General features: G+C 36.9%; 3 protein-coding genes across 3 annotated transcripts in view; 1 reads left to right on the top strand and 2 right to left on the bottom strand.

The window, feature by feature from the left end:
* Positions 1-1,716: 1,716 nt before the first annotated feature.
* On the top strand, positions 1,717-6,324 carry LOC131312024 (calnexin homolog). The gene is made up of 6 exons (XM_058339724.1): positions 1,717-1,988; positions 2,611-2,680; positions 4,117-5,246; positions 5,552-5,623; positions 5,707-5,820; positions 5,908-6,324. Exons 1-6 carry the CDS (start codon positions 1,893-1,895, stop codon positions 6,034-6,036), a joined length of 1,611 nt encoding a protein of 536 aa, XP_058195707.1. The 5' UTR covers positions 1,717-1,892; the 3' UTR covers positions 6,037-6,324.
* A 592-nt stretch (positions 6,325-6,916) lies between these two features.
* On the bottom strand, positions 6,917-8,407 carry LOC131312031 (uncharacterized). Its single transcript, XM_058339731.1, has 4 exons — positions 8,241-8,407; positions 7,946-8,076; positions 7,556-7,846; positions 6,917-7,058 (listed from the first exon to the last, which is right to left on the bottom strand). The coding sequence occupies exons 1-4, from the start codon at positions 8,256-8,258 to the stop codon at positions 7,004-7,006; spliced, it is 495 nt and encodes a 164-aa protein (XP_058195714.1). The 5' UTR covers positions 8,259-8,407; the 3' UTR covers positions 6,917-7,003.
* A 1,555-nt stretch (positions 8,408-9,962) lies between these two features.
* LOC131312026 (probable beta-1,4-xylosyltransferase IRX10L) overlaps positions 9,963-21,992 on the bottom strand; it is a 70,160-nt gene continuing 58,130 nt past the window's right edge. The window contains exon 5 of the transcript XR_009195687.1: positions 9,963-9,973. The gene's annotated coding sequence lies outside the window, so the exon portion shown is untranslated. The remainder of the gene's footprint in view (positions 9,974-21,992) is intronic.

Genomic DNA, 21,992 nt, shown 5'->3' with positions numbered 1-21,992 from the left:
CTGTAGGAGGAAACATCACCTAGGGTTGTAGTGCACCCCAATAAGGACTAACTCAAGTTTATCATCAAAATCGGAATCCTTCATTCTCTAGAATTCATTGTGTGAATTTTTCACGGAAAACATCAAGTTGATTGGTATCGGGAGAAACAAGATCGGATACCATTGTTTTTACAAAAAAATGAAAATGGATGGCCAGTACGTTTCTGAAAATGATCATCTTTTGATTAAATGAAAGTGTGTCGCTTACTAGCAAGATACAATGGTGATTCATTGTTTGCATGAAATGAAGCTGGAATGGATATACCTGGCATAGAGTTCAAAGACTATTGTTACGGCCGCGTTGCAATATCTTTGGCCAATATCTTGAAAATTGCTGAAAATTACAGGAGGATAACTCGAACTGATATAAAACACGAAAGTTACGAAAGTGGCACGCTGTGTTCAGGAGGGTAGTTGTCTATATGTAGAATCAGTCGGGGACCTGAATGGCAGTGGTTGACTCAGTTGTTCGAACCAGTATGATTTTCCGTTCTTGAACGTACCATAAGAAAGGACATTATTAAATACTCCAGATACCGAAAATTATTCTTTTTTTTTTGGTCAAGCGGAAAATCATACATTAACTTAGACAATCAAAGTTAACAAGCCAAATAAACGGCATTCATAAAGTAAACTAGATCCTAAGATAACCAACACCCATAGTATCGACCAGGGCGAATTCCCTAGCTGCAAAAGGAATGGAGCTAGATACTACTAAATTTTGATTCTGCTGCGATCCAAATCAGACAGTTGGCAGTTTGGTTGGCTTGACGATACCGAAAATTATTCAACATGCAGGGAGGAGCATAAGATTAAAAAACAAACATAATTAGAGCACTCCGGGCAGAGATTAACTTGTTTATGTTTGCACCCCTCCATGTTTAGGCCCCATCGACGGTTTGTTAGAAAAAACAGAATTAAGTTTTGGTTTATAAAATCGACAGCCTGGATTCAATGATCCTGGTTGTCGATTTTATAAATCAAAATTTAGTTTTTGATATATCTATCGAAGTTGGGTCAAGCTGATTGCTTGCATTTATACACTGCTTTGCAAGCGTTACAAAATGAACAATTCATATTATTGCGATAAACTATCGATCGAGCCCACATACAAAGGGGTACAAACCCCACGTTTGCACCTCCCCCGTAAACAAGTTAATCTAAGTTAATCTCCTCTGGGCAAGAGTGATGCAAAGAGGAATTGAGTGATCAATGGTGTGTGCAATACCGTGTTGCGGATATTCGAGCCGTCAGATCGTGCATTTGACGGCTCGAATCTCATCTCGACAATGAATGGTTCTCGATCGTTGATTGCTGAAATAAGATTTAAGTCATTGGCTGCACAATCCGACGACTCAGAGGTACGCAGCATACACATGCACAGCACTAACCCAAAGAGTGGGGCAAGACCGAAGACCGGGTCAATCTCCTATCCAGTCAAAAGTTCATCAGGAAACCCGGATCGATCTAGTCTAAAACAACGATGAATCGCAACCGTCCGTACTCAACAATTATTCCGCTGCAAGCCACCATCTGGAAGTTATTTACAACCCTGACGTGGCAAACACCCATTGCTCCATACTCGTGGCAAGCCATCCCATTGGTCGTAACACCTCGACACCACTGTTCCCAACCTCCAACAACAAATAAGTAGTGGTAATAAAATAAAATTCCAAAACTCTAGTCCACTACTACTAGTAGCCCCCTTTCTCTCTCATCTCTGCTCTTACGGTCTTACCTCAGATCAGATCAAATTTTAGGGCTAAACCATTCAAATTGGTTTGGATCTGAGATTTCCTCACCTTTCAATTAGGGCTAGCTGAATTCAGATTCTCTGAATTTAGAGCGTGTAAATGGAAGAAGGTAAACGGAGGATTTTTCTGCAATTTGGATTTCTGCTCTTGATCGGTTGCTTTGCTTCCCAGCTCCTCCTAGCTTCTTCTGATCCGGTTAGAAAATCTTTGAGATTCCTTCACGTACTTCGGTTTGTGTACTTATATGTATTTTGATTTTCCCAGTTTTTTCCACACCAAATTAAAGATCTCGATTAGTTTTTTAATTTGGTGCAAAGAAATTCAAAAAATTATGAACAGAAGTTTATTTTTATTCAATAGTTTATTTTTATTTTTATTCTGCTTACTTGTGTATGTATATACATGTATCAACATATGAACGTGGAGCATGAATGTGAGCTGCGTGTGTATGTATAGATCTCGTTTTTCTGTCCGTAAAAAGAGTAATGCACTTCTATCAAAAAAGTTAAGCTTTTTTCTGATGAACAAAAATGTTTTGTGATTCAAGAGAAATTCAAACGTGTTTTTGATAGATTGAAATAAACTATCATATTGAGTGACTATCGGCAAGAAGTTTGAATTTTTCTCAATAAAAATGCGTTATTTCTGTGTTTTGCGGACCGGACATTCTTTTAGAGGCGGAGCGTATTATATGTATATATGTGTATATGTATGTATATACTTATGTAGCGACGCATGAATGAGAGCTGCAGATGCATGTATCGATCTGGTGTGCTGAAAATTGTTGTGTTTGTTTGTTTGTTTGTTGTTGTTGTAGATCTTTTACGAGTCGTTCGATGAATCCTTTGAGGGGAGTTGGATCGTGTCCGAGAAAGAGGATTACAAAGGTACTTCCTAACAAGGACCCTCTTCTTCTCTTGAATTTTTCGCTCTACTTGTTTGGCAATTCTACGAGCTTTGTTTGCTTATTACTAGACTTTAACGTAGCTTAAATTGGCTTACTGTAGTGTCACTTGAACTCATTTTCACATGATTGAGGTTAATTTCTAATTCTATGTGCCACTGGATTCGCAATGGATCAAATCCATCCAAGTAAGCCGAGGTATAATATGGTGATAAAATCCGGTGGCATGTAGATTTTTTCTATTATGTTTCTGTTGAATTTGAAGCATGTTTGGTTCCGTTAACCATTTTTGGGTTAATTTGGCTCTGAGATGTGAGTTCATAGGCAGTCTGAAGGGTGATTGGCTTAGTTGTCTGTCTCTTTCCAGTCACTTTTCTTTCCGTGGGAGGGAGTAAACATATGTTACGAAATGCTCATGGGAAATGGTGTTTAAGCTTCCAGCTTGGATTTGATGGTGTGGTTTGGGTGGAAAATAATAATTAATCTACGATACAAATGTAGCCAGAATCTGGACACAGTATCCTATAGCGCTGTGCTTAGTCCTTAACTCGTGATGGTATGCTTCGACGAATTTACTTAGTAGTCTTCGTTCTAAGATTCTAGGTGGATATTGGATGTTGGAAACAAAGATGTTATTACTTTACCAAAGATGTGAAGGATCAAATTCTAGTAATGGAGATCTAATTATCCAATTTGAACGCTAGTTTTTTGTTTTTGCCTATTTCTTCTTGTTTGTACTTCTTCCTCTCTTTTTTTCCGTTCTTTAGATCAAATTCTAGTAACGGAGATCTAATTATCCAATTTGAACACTTGTTTTTTTTTTTTTTTTTGCCTATTTCTTCTTGTTCATGCTTTTTGGTTGAACTAGTTTTTTTTTTACTTTCTTTTTTTTCCAAAGGGATTTTGGTTAGTAGGTGGAATTCCAATTGGTAGTGAGCTGATTGTGTGTGTTTGGAACAATTTGCATCATGTGCATTTACAGTTATGGGCTCTTGTCTCTCATTTTGCTTCACTTTACAAGACGAATGGTTCATAGCCGCATCACTATGATACTGCTGCCCTACACAGAGTCAATCCCAGTGACCCAACCTGTCTTAATTTGTTCATACTGATATGTTAATCGCCTAAACCACTTTGCACAGAATGGTAGCCTGTTTTCAAATACTTGGATGGCTCCTGTATCTCTCTTTTATGTGGATGGCCTCCTGTATCTCTCCTGTATGGAATTCACTTTTCGTAATATCTTTTGGATCCCCTTGATCATCTTGTCTATAACCATTCTTGAACCTCCAACTTCTTCCATTACCTTTGTTTTAATGAGTTATCTTTCTCTAAGGATCTGCGCCTGAATTGATTTGACATTTCAACCATATAAGTGGTTACAGAGTTTCTCATTAACATTGTGTTATCTGCTCCTAGGTGTATGGAAACATGCCAAGAGTGAGGGACACGATGACCATGGGCTTCTCGTGAGCGAGAAGGTCAGGAAGTATGCTATTGTGAAAGAGCTAGATGAGCCTGTGAAGCTCAAGGATGGAACTATTGTCCTTCAGTTTGAAACTCGCTTCCAGAATGGGCTTGAGTGTGGTGGTGCATATTTGAAATATCTTCGTCCTCAGGATGCTGGATGGACTGCTAAGGGGTTTGACAATGAGTCCCCCTACTCTATCATGTTTGGACCTGATAAATGTGGGGCTACAAACAAGGTCCACTTTATTCTAAAGCATAAGAACCCCAAGACTGGAGAATACGTTGAACACCACCTCAAGTACACACCCTCTGTACCATCCGACAAGCTGACCCACGTTTATACTGCCATTCTGGAACCTAACAGTGATATACGGATCCTTATTGACGGTGAAGAGAAAAAGAAGGGTAATTTCCTCTCTAGTGAGGATTTTGCGCCAGCACTTATTCCTGCTAAAACCATTCCTGACCCAGATGATAAGAAGCCTGAGGATTGGGATGAGAGGGCCAATATTCCGGACCCAGATGCAGTAAAACCAGAAGACTGGGATGAGGATGCACCAATGGAAATTGAAGACGAGGAAGCGGAAAAACCAGAAGGGTGGTTAGATGACGAGCCAGAAGAGATTGATGATCCTGAGGCAACAAAGCCAGAAGATTGGGATGACGAGGAAGATGGTGAATGGGAGGCTCCAAAGATTGACAACCCTAATTGTGAGACGGCTCCTGGTTGTGGTGAGTGGAAGAGGCCAACAAAGGCGAACCCAGCTTACAAGGGAAAATGGCATGCCCCACTTATCGACAACCCTAATTACAAGGGTATCTGGAAGCCGCAGGAGATTCCAAACCCTAGCTACTTCGAACTTGAGAGGCCTGATTTTGAGCCCATTGCTGCAATTGGCATAGAGATTTGGACAATGCAAGATGGTGTCTTGTTTGACAACATTTTAATTGCTAGCGATGAAAAGGTGGCAGAATCGTACAGGGAGAAAGCTTGGAAACCTAAGTTCGAAGTGGAGAAGGAGAATGAAAAGGCCGAGGAAGCAGCTGCTGCATCTTCAGACGGTCTCAAAGGCTTCCAGGTAGTTGGCCTTGCTTATGTTTCTGGTTCATTTTACAATTTTCTAATCAGAACCCTCAAAGGGAGAACACAGTGGAATCAACAATGAAGGGGAGATCAGTCTAATATTCCGGTTCTCTTTGACCAGAAGCCGCACACACACACGGAGAGATCAATCCTTATAGCAGAGAGAAGGATTGTTGATTTCATGATAGTTCGAAAGAGCCAAGTTATTGTTCTTTGCTATGACAGAATGTTCGATGTAAGGGTTGTTGATTTCACGATAGGTAATACCGTGAGCTAAGTATTTGTGTTTTGCTATTGCAGAAGGCGGTGTTCGATGTACTCTACCAGATTGCGGACATCTCTTTCTTGAGTGAGCACAAGTCTAAAATCCTGGTAAGGCATCATCATACTTGGGATTTCCACTCTTTAATGATGTTTTGTGCTTTTTTGTGAATTTAGTAACTTTCGTTTTGCAGGAACTCATTGAGCAAGCCGAGAAACATGCAAACCTGACCATTGGTGTCATCATCTCCATCATAGTGGTTATTTTCACTCTTCTATTCAAGATCCTTTTCGGCGGGAAGAAACCTGTGAGTTCCTATGCCTTTCTTAACTTGCTGATCTTCCCTATTCTTGTATTGAAGAGTTCTTAAAATGTGGTTGCTTGATATTGCCAGGCAAAAGTGAGTTCAGAAACATCCAACGCAGAAGAAGCTGAGACTTCAAACAAAGAGAAGGAAGAGGAGATTGAGAAGGAAGATACAGCTGCTGCTCCTCGTCGGAGGACTACCAGGCGTGATACCTAGAGAGAGAGAGAGAGAGAGAGAGAGAGAGAGAGAGAGAGAGAGGTGATAGTGGTGACTTGTTAGCATTGCTTATCGTAGGTTTCGAGCTAGATGCTGAATTTTTTACCGAATTTCCATAAATTTTTCAGGTTTGCTTCTTTAAAACAGTTTATGTATGAGAATGTAAATGAGACGATCTGAATTTGGTCGGACATTGCTTTTCCTGCTCCAAATGAAAGATGGATCCAGGAATTGAAGATTTTTGAAGTTTATCCACGATGGATATGGCAGTTGGAAAGTTGAAACAAACGTGTTCCGTGGTTTGAATTTTATCCTTGATGAGAATCTAAGTTGCGGCTACAGGTTTTCATATTATTTGTGCTTGGTAAACGACACATCGTTTTGATGTTTGAGTATCAACAGATACAGTCTTCCTCCTCTATTCATAGTTTGGTGTTGGTATAGAGATCGCACGCATAGCGGAAACTTACGCATCTACTCGTCCTGAACAAAGATGAGTTCTTATTCAGGAGTTCTTGTTCAGTGTTCCAGGAATGTTCAAGACGAGTTCTTATTCAGGAGTTCTTGTTCAGTGTTCCAGGAATAATGACCCTCCGTCTCGCACAACAACGATGATTTCCTCCGGGAAATTTTACAGTGAAACAAATCATTCATCTCATGTTCATCGTTCGGGTGGATCTATATCTATATCCTCGAGACACATGTTTTCCTCCAGGGAGTGGACAACCCAGCCAAACCACGCAAATTTGTATCTAAATTGTGCGTGTGATCCCCGATCCCCAACCGTTATTAAGTTGGTGGCTGGGTTGTTCACAATTTTTGAGTGGTTGATTAACCCACAGTTGGAAGTAAGAACCGCGCCATCAACACAGAGCTACAAACTTAACACAAAATTTATTCCATTATTTACACTCAAAAAAGTTACAGCAAATCAATAATTACATTTTCGTGGGAAGTGTCGATTGAATCACTCTGTCTTCGGATCCACACCAACATCTTTCAGCGTCTCCGCTTTCGGTGGCCTGCATTGCCCAGAACATACAATTCTCTTCATAAATCGCAAAAACGTAAACATCGTTCGACAAAAGATAGAATGAGGATCTCAACAAAGAGAACACTTAAGCTCCGGTCCCGCTAACTAAAGTATTAAATGTGATATATGGTGGGACAATGATTGTGTTTCGTAAAGCGAAAAAATATACTTCATCCGTCCCAAATTGTTTGTCCAGTCCGTAAAACGATAACTTAAAAATAATGCAATTTTTTAAAGAAAAAATTCAAACATTTTTCACAAATTAATAGAAGTCATTGATATCTAGTAAGTTGTTAAAAAACTTTTGAATTTTTCTTATAAAAATCGTATTATTTTTAAGACTCCGTTTTACGAACCGGATAAACGTCTTGGGACGGAGGGAGTAATTACTTACAAAATAACCTTAGCGGGCCTTAGATCACAAAGCATGAATATATTCATGTATGTTTTGTATGGTGGGAAAGGTTATATGTATAGAAGCCATACTTGACGAGAATTTCGCAGTTGACATGAGTGGGGACGATGGGATCATCCTTCTCCTGGATGTGGGCCAATTTCCTGAACCACGATTTTTTGATGAACTTGTCCCCCTCCTCCACCGTCAGCTCCGGCACCACCACCTCCGGGATCGTCTCCCGCAGCGACTTTCTGACGCGCACATTGGGGGCGCGCGACAGCTGGTGCATCGCCGTGTACATCCCCAACGTCGCCGACAGTCCGATCAGTCCCAGCGCGACGTACACCGGCACGAAATCTCCCTTCAACGGCGGCGGCGCCCTGCGCGAGCCATCGAATTTAAGCAGGCGGAATTCGCAGTAGAAAGATCTCACTTCCATTTGTTGATCATAGATTACATCATCAAACGTAAGTACTTACCCTGGTTTAGTGTCTTTTCCATGGCCCAAATCGAGAGGCAGGGCAAAGGCCTTCATTTTGGGCGTGGTTGAAGTGGCAAAAGTGGGGCTTTTCCCAGCTCCTAGCCGACTGAGCATCGATTTCCAGTAAGTCTGTAATTTTTGTGGGCAATGATAACCAGTACTTAGAAATAGTGGAACTTTTCCAGATGAAATGATAACTTCACACATATATACAGGAATACATGAGAGAGAGAGAGAGAGAGAGAATTAATGATACTATGATAGAGAGAGTGATAAAAATGAGCAGTACTTACTGGAGTCCTGAAAGCCATGATGAGTGTGAAACAGAAGGGAGATGGAATTTGACAGCAATATATGAGAACAGAGTAAAGATTGATGAGTGAGATTCCAAGCTTGTTATGGCTGTTGCTTTTTTGATTCCAAGTATTCAGCTTAAATATTTATGCAGAGAGAGAGAGAGAGTAGGGAAGATGGTTCGGGAGACACCTAGCACACAGACATGCAAAGTAGAGGACACTTGTCATGAAGGTAATGAGTAACGAGAACACCATTGTTGTGTGGAAGTCTCTTGAACCAACATGTCATTCTTCCTTTCCCCCAGAGAGTAAGCATTTTATTTTATTTACCATCGGCTATTCGAGCCAGCTTATACGTACGTTGATTAATTTTGGGATTCTAAAACTAACGATAGGAAAAAAATCCGGTGATTCCAAGGCTTTGACGTTAATGTGGTTCGAACTTGCGATCTCTTTAAAAACAAATCCTTTAGCTGCTTTCTCATAGCTATTAGGCGAATGGGTACCCTTGTCTAAACATCTGTTCAAATTTTTACTCTGCCAAAGTTTTACTGTAAAATGTACTTTATGTGTTTCAAATGTGTTGCCAACATGACCAAGTAGAAAAACATAGTAAAAACATTAACACGTAGACGCATGCTCAGAGAATGCGTTCCAAGTTCTTGTCAGACACAATTACACAAATACGTGAGGTTGGTAGCCGTGTCATGCTTCGCAGTTGGGGAGTTCCCGCTTGAGCGTCATCCCTCCAGGTCCAAATACTAGAATATAAGAAACGGGTCGGACGGGTTATTCTGGCCCAAGCCTGTATGTATACATCAAAAAGCCCTAAATTATATAATGTAGGCTAGCCCTATAGCCCGATCAATTTTTATGGCTGGGCTTAACGGCCCATCAGAGATATCCTCCACTGACTGCTTCCCTGAGCAGGTGAAATGTTTACTTTTACGGTTACCAAAGGGGTGCAAATAAGCTGATCTTCGTTGTGTTCGAGCTTTAAACAAGCCGAACCCTAACGAGTTGAGTCTGACTAATTTACTTAATAAGCCTCTTTAAACTAGCTGAATTTTAGCGAGCCAAGCCGAACTTTTGAGTGTCGAGCTCGGCTCATTTAGTAAATGAACCTAAAACTCGAGCTCTTTAGTGAAATTGTAACTTTCTCATGAAACTTGTTATCTACAAATGAAATTTCAAATTTATCCTTTCTTTTCAACTACTTGCTATTGAGGAAGTTGTTATATTTCAATTATGTAAGGTTAATTTAGAAAAATGCAATATTTTCCTGCAAGTTTCATTGTAACCAAACTCTATAATGGAAGATATTTAGAATTTTCCTTCAAAAGTTTCATTGTAACCAAACACATCCAATAAAATAACTTTTTTTTCTTTCATTTTACTTTATATCATTTTCATTTTCCAGTATCTTTTTGTTCCTAATCAAACATAGTCTTAGAGAAAAAACCCCATGACAACATAATGATGGTATCTTCTTAGAGTATCTCGAACCCACACTATTTATTCTTTTGTTTTCTATACCTCTACTTTGGAGGAAATTCTTACTTCGATCCACCCTCTAGTTTAGAGGATCAAGATTGGTACCGCAAACATAGAGTATGAGCGAAGAAAAGATAGAGGATCCTCTAAATCCACATTTTTGAATATAAAAAAGCGAGTAAGTATAAAATCTAAAAAAAAACTAGATCATCATTGGAAAAAAAGTGAAAGAACAACTGAAATAGATATTTAAATATAGAGATAGAGATTGTGGTTGAAAATTGTATTATGAATAATAAAATCCTCTTAACATGCTTTTTGATTATAAAACACTTAATTTGATTCTCTAAAATAGGGTTCCAGAAGGCATTGACTTTGAGTTGGAAATGCTCTTACAAACACAAAATCTCCAAGATAGACTGACTATTAACGATTGGTGGAGTGGAGTAGTTTCAAAAATCATTACCCAGTCACCAACGAGCAATTATTCAGTAACCAAACCACAAGCTGAATCACTCCCCTTCTATCGGACTCAGGTCCAGTCGGTCATGTATCCCTCCCATCCAGTCCTGTCTGGTTTGGTTTTTTTTTATCCATTCCGGCCTTACAACAATGATCGAGGGATGATGCTATGGCGTCCCCGGTCATTTTGAAAACACCGTAATTTTTGGCATAATCGACTATTACAAGCATAACCAAAACTAGTGACATGTATAACCAAAGCCTTATAAAGACATAACCCCTAATATACCCAAAATATTTGGGGATTTTGAAGTTATATCTTTGTAAGGTTTTGGTTATGCTTGTAATGGTCGGTTATGTCAAAAATTATGATGTCCCCAAACGGCGGGTAAACACCGTAACATTTTTCCATGATGGAGACCCTTCATTTTGTATGGAGATATAAAATAAAGGGGAATGACTTCGGTGTTCCTGGTCATTTTAGGAACACCGTAACTTTTGGCATAACAAAATGTCCCCAGTCATTTTGGGGATACCGTAATTTTTGGCATAACTTCACCATTATGAGCATAACTAAAACTCATTACAAACATAACAGAACCCAAATAAGGCATAACCAAGGAATATCCAAAAAACCAATTAAAGCATAACAAAATCCAACCAAGACATAACAAACAAGTTATGCCTTGCTATGGTTCTGTTATGCTCATAATGATTTTGGTTCTGCTCATAATGAGTTTTGGTTATACTCATAATAGTTTTGTTATACCAAAAGTTATGGTGTCCCCAAAATGACCGGGGACACCAAAGTCATTATCTGAACAGTAAATTTCTCTGAATATACTTTTCAGGAGATGATGTTATGGTGTCCCCGGTCATTTTGGGGACACCGTAAATTTTGGCATAACTTCACTATTATGAGCATAAGTAAAACCACTACAAGCATAACAAAACCCTATCAAGACATAACCAAAGAATATCCAAAAAATCAACCAAGGCATAACTTATGCCTTGTTATGATTTTGTTACACTTGTAATGGATTTTGGTTATACTCATAATGGTTTTATTATGCCAAAAGTTACAGTGTCCCCAAAATGACCGGAGACACCAAAATCATTCCCTACTTTTTAGTTATAAAACACCTAACTTCATTTATCTTGAATGAGATTTGAGAGGGGATTGACTATTGAGTTGGAGATGCTCTTAAAAACACAAAAATCTCACTATTACCTACTGGTGGGAGGAGTTGGAAAATGATTATCCAATTACTAAGGATGATGTTATGGTGTTTTCGGTCATTTTGGGGACACCGTAATTTTTGGCATAACTTTACCATTAGAAGCATAACTAAAAGGAGGAACAGGGTATACCGTATGTCTAAATTATGACAATTTGTGATTTTCATTATGCCGATTTTTGATTTTTTAATGCATATTTATGATTCTAGTTACGACTTGTACATTAAAATTTACCTGTTGAATAGGTCATTAGCAGGTTACCCATAATTAAAAAATATTGTTATTATGTAACCATAATTATTCTTACCGAAATCCATAATACTTGTACCCTAACCAAATATATGCGTATAATATAAAAAATTAAATAATATTATTCACAAATGTTATAACAACACCATAAATTGACATGATCTTACCACAATGAATTGTACCAAAATTTTTTTGACTCGTATAATATTTAGTAACAAAATCAAAATATGTCGTACCAAAATCAACAATTATTATACTTAAGCCAAAAATATTTGTAAAATGCTACAAATTTTATAAAATAACCACAATTATTATGATAACATCTAAAATTGTCATTTTTTTAACACAAGCTGTCGTATAAAAAGAAAACATATTTAAATACAACAAATTATATAACAAACCATAATTATTATGACAATACCATAAATTGATATTTTCTTACCACAATGTGTCGCACCAAAGGAAATTAATTAAAATATTCTGTAATAACACATGTTTAAAATACCACAAATTCAGTAATATAACCAAATTTGTTATAACAACACCATAAATTGACGTTTTCATACCCATAACGTGTCGTATAAAAAAATTTAATTAGAATGTTCAATTAACGATAGTTATAATCAACAAAATATCATATCACAAATTCAGTAATATAACCAAAGTTGTTATGACAACACCATAAATTGGTACTTTCATACTCACAACGTGTCGTATAAAAAAAATGCAATTGAAATACTCAGTTAACGATAGTTATTATTAGCAAAATACCATACCGCAAATTCAATAATGTTACCCAAATTATGCAACCTAGAGGGGGGGTGAATAGGATTGCTAGTAATAATTACCAATAAAAATTTATCTCTAACAATATATGCAAACAATAAGTATGCAATCAAAATAGAGAGATAGAGAGATAGAACCCGTTTATAGTGGTTCGGTCCGGATTTGTCCACGGTCCGGCCCTACTCCACTTCTCCTCAAGCAATTACTTGAAGGTTAGACTAATCTTTAAAAGATTACAACTTGTAAGTCTTGCGGGTGCTTACAAGAACCGAATGCCTCTAGCTTTCCCGAGGAGCTAGCACAACCGCAAGAATTTTCTCCGAAAACTTCTCAAAAACAATAACACCCAAATTCCAACCCGAATTTGGTCTTCTAAGCTTTCAAGTGTTTGACTCAAACACTCACTTAGGAAATACAAGTATGTGAAGAAGGTATGAAAATTATCGCTCACGACTTGTACAAATTTTCTCTCAAGAATAATATGAAAGTGGAAGAACAATGAGAATTTTTGGCTTTGATCTTTTGAGAATTTGCTCTTGCAATAATATGGAATGTTGTAGCTTGTGTATGTTCTCATTAATGAGTTCTTGATGCCTTATATAGCCATCCATATGCTTCCTAGCCGTTGGAAACTAGCCGTTGGAACTAGCCGTTGGAAACTAGCCGTTTGAAACTAGCCGTTGGAAACTAGCCGTTTGATAGAGTGGTCATCCGGTTGTCACAGCTTTCTGTTCAGACAGCCGGCTTGTCAGCCGGTTCGTCAACCTGTGGCTCACAATTTCATCTAAATAAACCGTTAAAGCATGTATTGAGCTCAATAAAGTCTTTGTAAATATAAATCATGAATCCAAGAGACTTTATGCTATATTTCAAGGTCACGAAAATATTTAATTCGGGAATCGACTTTTCGATAATTTTGTATTTGCCGAATAAAAATATCATTGAATTAATCATCAAAATAATTAATAGAGATGCATATAAATTTTCACAAATTATAATGCATACATTTTTCAACAATCTCCCCCTTTTTGATGATGACACAAAATGATAGTTTTTATTCAAGTAGGAGTTATGCCAATCTCCCCCTTAATACATGCACCAAAGCAGTTATCTATGATCAACGAGTAATAGCAATAATCATCAGATCATAGCAAGCAATTTTTTAAATTTGCCCAAAATGGCAAGATAGATCAATTAAAACTTGGCTTTTTCTCCCCCTGTGACATCATAAAAAAAAACTAAAAAGAGAAAAACAATAGGGCCATGGTTCCAGCACCATGCCGCTCTTGCCCTGTAGCACTCTATCTTCGTTCATTGAGAGCTTGGCGTCCTTGATTTTCGTATTCTCGAATAATGGCTGCTACAACGGCAGCTATAATGCCAATCCAATACCACAGAGTATCCACATTTACATTCCATCCGAACCATGGTGGTATTCTCATGGTAAGTAACGCACACAGCAGAATGAAGATAAAGAGTTGCATCCAAATGGTTTGGATAAACAACCTGAACTCTGCTCGTTCGGCATCTCTTTCGTAAAACTCAAACGGTAACCCTTGCGGTATGTTTGCCATTGCTTGATGAGAGATTTAGGCCGAGAGAGAAGGAAAGATAGATAGATGAAGAGATAGAGAGAGTGTTGTTGAATTTATAGAGTATGAGAGAAGTGTTTGAGGATAAGGGATAGAGATGCGGCGCCGAATAGAGATAGGATAGGGGCGGTGCCGAATAGAGATAGGATAGGGGTGGCGCCGAATAGAGATAGGATAGGGGTGGCGCCGAAAAGAACAAGAATAGGGGAAGAAAATTGTGTTCGGGTGTTTATTGTTGTGTCCCCTTAATACATGCTCCCCCTAAAAGAGAGCTTTTTAAAGAATGCGAGGGGTATTACCGAGAATGATTATCCCTGCAAGCTTAGAGACAAGAAATTCATATCGGCGAAGTATATAAGAGACAATTTAAGCACTAAGCCATGAAGTTCATACAAACTAAGTGTAACAAACTTAATAAATCAGAGTTAGCAACGCAAAAGCTTGAATAAGTCTCAACCTCACGGTTGTCCGGTTGGACATCCGCTTGGACATCCGACTGACAAATGCAGGTTAAGTCCAGAAATCGTTTAAGAGGAGTAACATTAAAGACCATAAAACTGATTTTCTTCATACCAAACACAGGAAAATGAAACATATGATAAAATGTTTGGAGGGTGATTTCTTTATCAAGATCATTTGTACTCTCCATCAAGTATGATATTTACGAATTCAATCAACTCAACATTGAATCCAAAAAAAAACTTTTGACATCAAGAACACAACTTTTTCATAAATGATTAGACATGCCGAGTTCTCGTCGAATGAAACAAAATTGTTCTTCACCAAGGGGTTTTGTGAAAATGTCCGCCAATTGCTTGTCGGTACTAATAAAGTTAAGTTCAATATCCCCTTTTTGAACATGATCTCTTATAAAATGATGTCTAATCTCAATATGTTTTGTTCGAGAATGTTGAATTGGATTCTTGGTTAAGCTAATTGCACTAGTATTATCACATTTAATAGGAATATTATCATATTGCAAATTGAAATCCTCCATTTGTTGTTTGATCCACAATATTTGGGCACAACAACTTCCGGCCGCTACATATTCCGCCTCGGCGGTAGATAGAGCTACGGAATTTTGTTTCTTGCTATGCCAAGACACTAGAGAGTGCCCTAGAAATTGGCAAGTCCCACTTGTACTTTTACGATCAACTTTGAAACCTCCAAAATCCGCATCCGAATAACCAATTAAATCAAATGCAACTCCACGTGGATAAAACAATCCTAAGTCATGAGAACCGCCAACATATTTAAAGATACGTTTAATAGCTTTTAAATGCGATTCTTTAGGACATGATTGAAATCTATCACACATGCAAACACTAAACATTATATCCGGTCTACTTGCAGTGAGATAAAGTAATGAGCCGATCATACCTCGATACATCTTTTCATTGACGGCCTTACCATTCTCATCTTTGTCTAGCTTAGTTGATGTGCTCATTGGTGTGCTCGTTGGCTTTGATCCTTCCATGCCAAACTTCTTAATAAGTTCTTTCGCATACTTGGCTTGGTTGATTAGGATCCCCTCATTAGTTTGCTTGATTTGAAGTCCGAGGAAGAAGTTAAGCTCCCCCATCATACTCATTTCAAATTCACCTTGCATACACTTAGCAAACTCTTTGCACATATTATCATTAGTGGCACCAAAGACAATATCATCAACATATATTTGAATAATGAGCATATCTTTACCTTTGGCTTTAATGAAAAGAGTAGTATCAATTTTTCCACGAGTAAAGCCATTGTCAAGCAAGAATGAACTAAGTCTATCATACCATGCACGTGGTGCTTGCTTCAAACCATATAAAGCTTTTGAGAGTTTAAAAACATGATCGGGGTATACATGATCTTCAAAGCCGGGAGGTTGTTTGACATAAACTTCTTCATTTATGAACCCATTCAAAAATGCATTTTTCACATCCATTTGATAAAGCTTGAAATTTTTGAAAGATGCAAAGGCAAGTAATATGCGAATAGCCTCTAATCTAGCTACCGGTGCAAAAGTTTCTTCAAAATCAATACCTTCTTCTTGATTATAACCTTGAGCAACAAGTCTAGCTTTATTCCTAACAATATTTTCGGATTCATCTAGCTTGTTACGAAAAACCCATTTAGTACCTATAATAGTGTGATCAAGAGACTTAGGTACTAATGCCCAAACTTTATTCCTTTCAAATTGATTTAACTCATCTTGCATGGCCAAAATCCAATTTTCATCATCTTGAGCTTCCGGAAAGTTTTTAGGCTCAATTTGAGAAACAAAAGCTTGATTTTCACAAAAATTTCTATGAGACGAGCGAGTGGTTACCCCTTTCGAAACTTCTCCAAGAATCAAGTCATTTGGATGGTTTTGCACGAATCTCCAATCCTTGGAAAGATCTTGGTTGTCTCCCATGGCATCTTGAGGTTGATTAATAACTTCATCTTCTTTGATTTGAGAGCTTTCTACTTGAGTATCACCATCAACTTTTTCTTGAATTGTCAAGTCATGAATCTTATGTGTAATCTCTAAGTCATCATTATCAACAACATCCTTAGTAGCACAAGGATTAGATTCATCAAAGGAAACGTGAATAGATTCTTCAACAAGATTAGTGCGCTTATTATAAATTCTATATGCTTTGCTAGTAAGAGAGTAACCAATAAAGATGCCTTCATCCGATTTTGAATCAAATTTACCCAAGTTATCTTTTCCATTGTTTAATACATAACATTTACAACCGAAGGCATGAAAGTAATTAATGTTGGGTATTCTACCATTCCAAAGCTCATAAGGAGTTTTCTTGAGGATAGGCCTAATTAAAACTCGATTCAAAATATAGCATGAGGTATTAACGGCTTCCGCCCAAAAATATTTTGGCAAAGAGTTTTCACAAAGCATAGTGCGGGCCATTTCTTCCAGAGTACGATTTTTTCTCTCTACTACTCCATTTTGTTGAGGAGTACGAGGTACGGAAAAGTTATGACCAATACCATGTTCATCACAAAACTTTTCATATAAAGAATTGTCAAGTTCTTTTCCATGATCCGTACGAATGTTAGAAATAACAAAGCCTTTTTCATTTTGAACTTTTCTACAAAGTTTAGTGAAATTAGGATAAGCCTCATTCTTATGAGCTAGGAACATCACCCATGTATATCTAGAGAAATCATCAACAACAACAAGACAATAATAGTTTCCACAAAGACTTGGAGAGCGAGTTGGTCCAAACAAATCCATATGAAGTAATTGCAAAGGTCTAGTAGTTGAAACAACATTTTTGGACTTAAAAGAAACCTTGGTTTGTTTTCCTTGTTGGCAAGGACCACAAAGTCTATCTTTTTCAAATTTGATTTTAGGAAGACCTTTTACCAAATTTTTTCTAGAGAGTTTTGAAATAGCATCCATACTTGCATGTCCTAGGCGCCTATGCCAAAGCCAACTATTTTCACTCAAAGCGGAAAAACATTTTATATCACAATTACTTAAATCATTGAGATTAAAAACATATACATTTTCAAATCTTTGTCCAACGAAGAGTGTCTTGTTGCTTTTGTCATTTTCAATGATACATTTGGATTTTTCAAAGATAACACGATTTCCTCTATCACATAATTGACTTATGCTAAGAAGATTGTGTTTTAAACCATTAACAAGTAAAACATCTTCAATAATAGGAGAATTACCTATATTGCCGATTCCTATGATTTTACCTTTGTTGTTGTCTCCAAATGTGACATGTCCACCATCTTTAGACGAAAGAGAATTGAAAGCCCTATTGTCACCGGTCATGTGTCTTGAACATCCACTATCAAGGTACCAACTTCCTTCCTTGAGAGAACTTTTGAAGCATACCTACAATAGCACATCAATTCTTGACTTTTGGTACCCAAATCATCTTGGGTCCTTGAAGGTTAGCATTGATACGGTTCTTAGGAACCCAAACCTTTTTTGCATTAGAAGATGAGTATCCTTTCATAGGACATGTAGGAGAAATATGACCAATTTTACCACAATAATGACATGTCAATTTAGAATGGCTAGAAGGAGGAACATCTTTTTCAAAAAGATTTTTGTGTTGAGTGGGATTATAACCAATTCCGGCCTTGTGAAAAGAAACCATTTGTTTTCCAAGAAGAATGTCTAAACTTTCTTTTCCATTAGTGAGTTTTGAAAGAGAATTAGTTAAATCATCAATTTGTTTTTCTAAAGATTCGTTTTTGGAAGTATCCTTCAAATACTCTTTTTCTTTTTCCAAAGAGGTTCTTAAACTTTCATTTTCTTCCTCCAAAATATCTTTCTCTTCAATTAAATCATCTATTTCTAGTGAAAGATCTTTAGCAACCTTTTTAAGAAATTTGTTTTTGGAAACAACCTTTTCAAATTCTACTTTCAACTCTTTATAGGCAATAAATAATTCATCAAAGGAATAGGATGAGTCGAGATCTACCTCGTTTTCTTCGATGGCCATGAAACACAAGTTAGCGACCTCTTGTTGCTCATCGTCCTCATCGGAGCTACTATCGTCACTATTGTCCCATGCGGCCATCATAGCTCTTTTTTTGTCCTTCTTTGAATATTTTTTTGCATATGGACATTCACTTTTGATGTGGCCGGGCTTCTTGCACTCGTAGCAAATGATTGGATCCTTTTTACTATTTTCTTCTTTGCCTCCATCTTTTCTTGAAAATCCTCTGCCTTTGTGAGATGCTCTATTTTTGAGGAGTTTCTTGAACGTTTTTGTGATGAGCGCCATTTCATCATCCTCACTTTCGTTGCTTGAATCCTCCTTGCTTTTTGATTTGCTTGTTGTACTTTTGAAGATAAGATCCTTAACTTTCTTCTCTTTTTCACCCTTGAGGTTGTGATGCATTTCCTCCGTCATGAGAGATCCCATGAGCTTGTCCATCGTGTATGTTGAGAAATCTTTGGATTGTAAGATGATGGAGGTGGTAGTGTCCCAATTGGTTGGCATGGAACGGAGCACCTTCCTTGTCATTTCGGATTGACTGTAAATCTTTCCAAGAGCTTTTAAACCGTTAGTAATACTAGCAAATCTAGCAAACATTTGAGATATAGATTCATCCGGTTTCATTTTGAAGAGCTCATAGCTATGCACAAGAATATCAATTTTGGACTCCTTAACTTGACTATCTCCTTCATGTGACATTTCTAACTTATCCCATATTTCTTTAGCCGATTCACATGCGGAAACACAATCATATTCATTGGGAGTAATAGCACAAAAAAGAAGGTTCATAGCTCTATAGTTCTTTTCTATTGAAGCCTTTTCCAAATGACTCCACTCATAATCTGGTTTAGGCATAGTCTCTTCTCCAACTTTCTTAGTAGGAATAATGGGACCATTTTTGATAATTTTCCATAGATCATAATCCGTGGATTGAATAAAGATCATCATTCTATTTTTCCAATGAGAGTAATTTTCTCCGGTGAACAAGGGAGGTCTATTGGACGATTGACCTTCGATACAAGAAACATTACTAGTGGTTGCCATGGATCTTAACTCTTAGATGGTTAAATCTACAAACAAGAGCCGAGGCTCTGATACCAATTGTTACCCAAATTATGCAACCTAGAGGGGGGGTGAATAGGATTGCTAGTAATAATTACCAATAAAAATTTATCTCTAACAATATATGCAAACAATAAGTATGCAATCAAAATAGAGAGATAGAGAGATAGAACCCGTTTATAGTGGTTCGGTCCGGATTTGTCCACGGTCCGGCCCTACTCCACTTCTCCTCAAGCAATTACTTGAAGGTTAGACTAATCTTTAAAAGATTACAACTTGTAAGTCTTGCGGGTGCTTACAAGAACCGAATGCCTCTAGCTTTCCCGAGGAGCTAGCACAACCGCAAGAATTTTCTCCGAAAACTTCTCAAAAACAATAACACCCAAATTCCAACCCGAATTTGGTCTTCTAAGCTTTCAAGTGTTTGACTCAAACACTCACTTAGGAAATACAAGTATGTGAAGAAGGTATGAAAATTATCGCTCACGACTTGTACAAATTTTCTCTCAAGAATAATATGAAAGTGGAAGAACAATGAGAATTTTTGGCTTTGATCTTTTGAGAATTTGCTCTTGCAATAATATGGAATGTTGTAGCTTGTGTATGTTCTCATTAATGAGTTCTTGATGCCTTATATAGCCATCCATATGCTTCCTAGCCGTTGGAAACTAGCCGTTGGAAACTAGCCGTTTGATAGAGTGGTCATCCGGGTGGTCGTCCGGTTGTCACAGCTTTCTGTTCAGACAGCCGGCTTGTCAGCCGGTTCGTCAACCTGTGGCTCACAATTTCATCTAAATAAACCGTTAAAGCATGTATTGAGCTCAATAAAGTCTTTGTAAATATAAATCATGAATCCAAGAGACTTTATGCTATATTTCAAGGTCACGAAAATATTTAATTCGGGAATCGACTTTTCGATAATTTCGTATTTGCCGAATAAAAATATCATTGAATTAATCATCAAAATAATTAATAGAGATGCATATAAATTTTCACAAATTATAATGCATACATTTTTCAACAAATAATACAACCAAATTTGTTATGACAACACCATAAATTAACGTTTTGATACCCACAACATGTCGTATAAAAAAATTCAATCAGAATGTTCAATTAACGATAATTATAATCAACAAAATATCATACCACAAATTCAGTAATATAACCAAATTTGTTATGACAACACCATAAATTGGCGTTTTCATACCCACAACGTGTCGTATAAAAAAATTCAATCGGAATGTTCAGTAAACGATAGTTATAATTGGCAAAATACAATACCACTAATTATTTTCAATTCCCGCCACATTATTTTTTAAAATTTCCACCATATTATTTTAATTTTCGATTCCCTCCATGCTATTTTTTCAAATTCTTATTTGTCCCTACACAATACCTCTATAATTTAAACTAAAAATGAAGTTCTCGCACAAAATTTTCATCCAAAAAATTCACCAAAAAGTAAATATTATACCCAAATTTTTGAATACAACTATAATTTCCTCTCAAACTATTGTCTAAATCAAATTTTTTCTCTACAAAATTTAATTCAAAAAATCAAAATTCCTTCATGAAAAAATGAGAGGTCACTAAAAAAATAATATCATACTATCTCAAATGTATACACTTTCGACGCTAAAATGGAATACAAAAAAATAAGTGTGAATATCAAAAAATAGAGTGTAAAAATTACTCCCCTTTTTGTAATTGGTGAAATTAATTATATTAATACCCAATCTTATTAATATTCAAGGCGGTGCACTTAACATTTGGCACTATATATTTGACACATGGATCGGTGTCAAACCTTCACCCTATGCATACCAATCAAAATTTAATGGTGGTCCTTGAAACTAGGTCGTGAAAGTAAAATCTAAATAATTTTGTAAATTTACTGTCATTGTACTTTCTTTCAAAAAAAATTATTATAGTCGACATATTGATTTACACCAATGACATAGGCTATAATATGATCTACAAGTGTAGGCCCAGCACTAGGACGGAGGCATTTGAGATCTCTGTCTTCTCAAATTTTTAGTCTGAAAATAAAGCCCCTACATACAAGAAAATATTATATAATTAATAGCCTTTAGAATTACAAATTCTCAATTGTATACCATAGTGATAAAAGTGTTGAAATTTGGACATTTAAAGATCTGGGGTTCATGTCTTACACTCTTCGTTCCTATTTTTTTTAAAAAGAATGTTGTTATTTTTTAAGATAAATTACATAGTTAATCCTTAAAGTTTCATATTTCAACAAATCTCGTCGTTCAATTTCAATACAACATTAAAATATAATAATGCACCATCTGAGCCCCACATAAGGTGTTTTTTTTTTTTAATCAAAATCGTCTATCTTTTACATAATATTAATTAGGTCATTCGTATCAAGAATGAAGTTG

The sequence above is a fragment of the Rhododendron vialii genome, chromosome 12a, assembly GCF_030253575.1.
Source record: "Rhododendron vialii isolate Sample 1 chromosome 12a, ASM3025357v1".
Taxonomy (NCBI): Eukaryota; Viridiplantae; Streptophyta; class Magnoliopsida; order Ericales; family Ericaceae; genus Rhododendron; species Rhododendron vialii.
The sequence above is the reverse complement of the archived record's forward strand: the minus strand, read 5'-3'. Positions and strand labels throughout refer to the sequence as shown.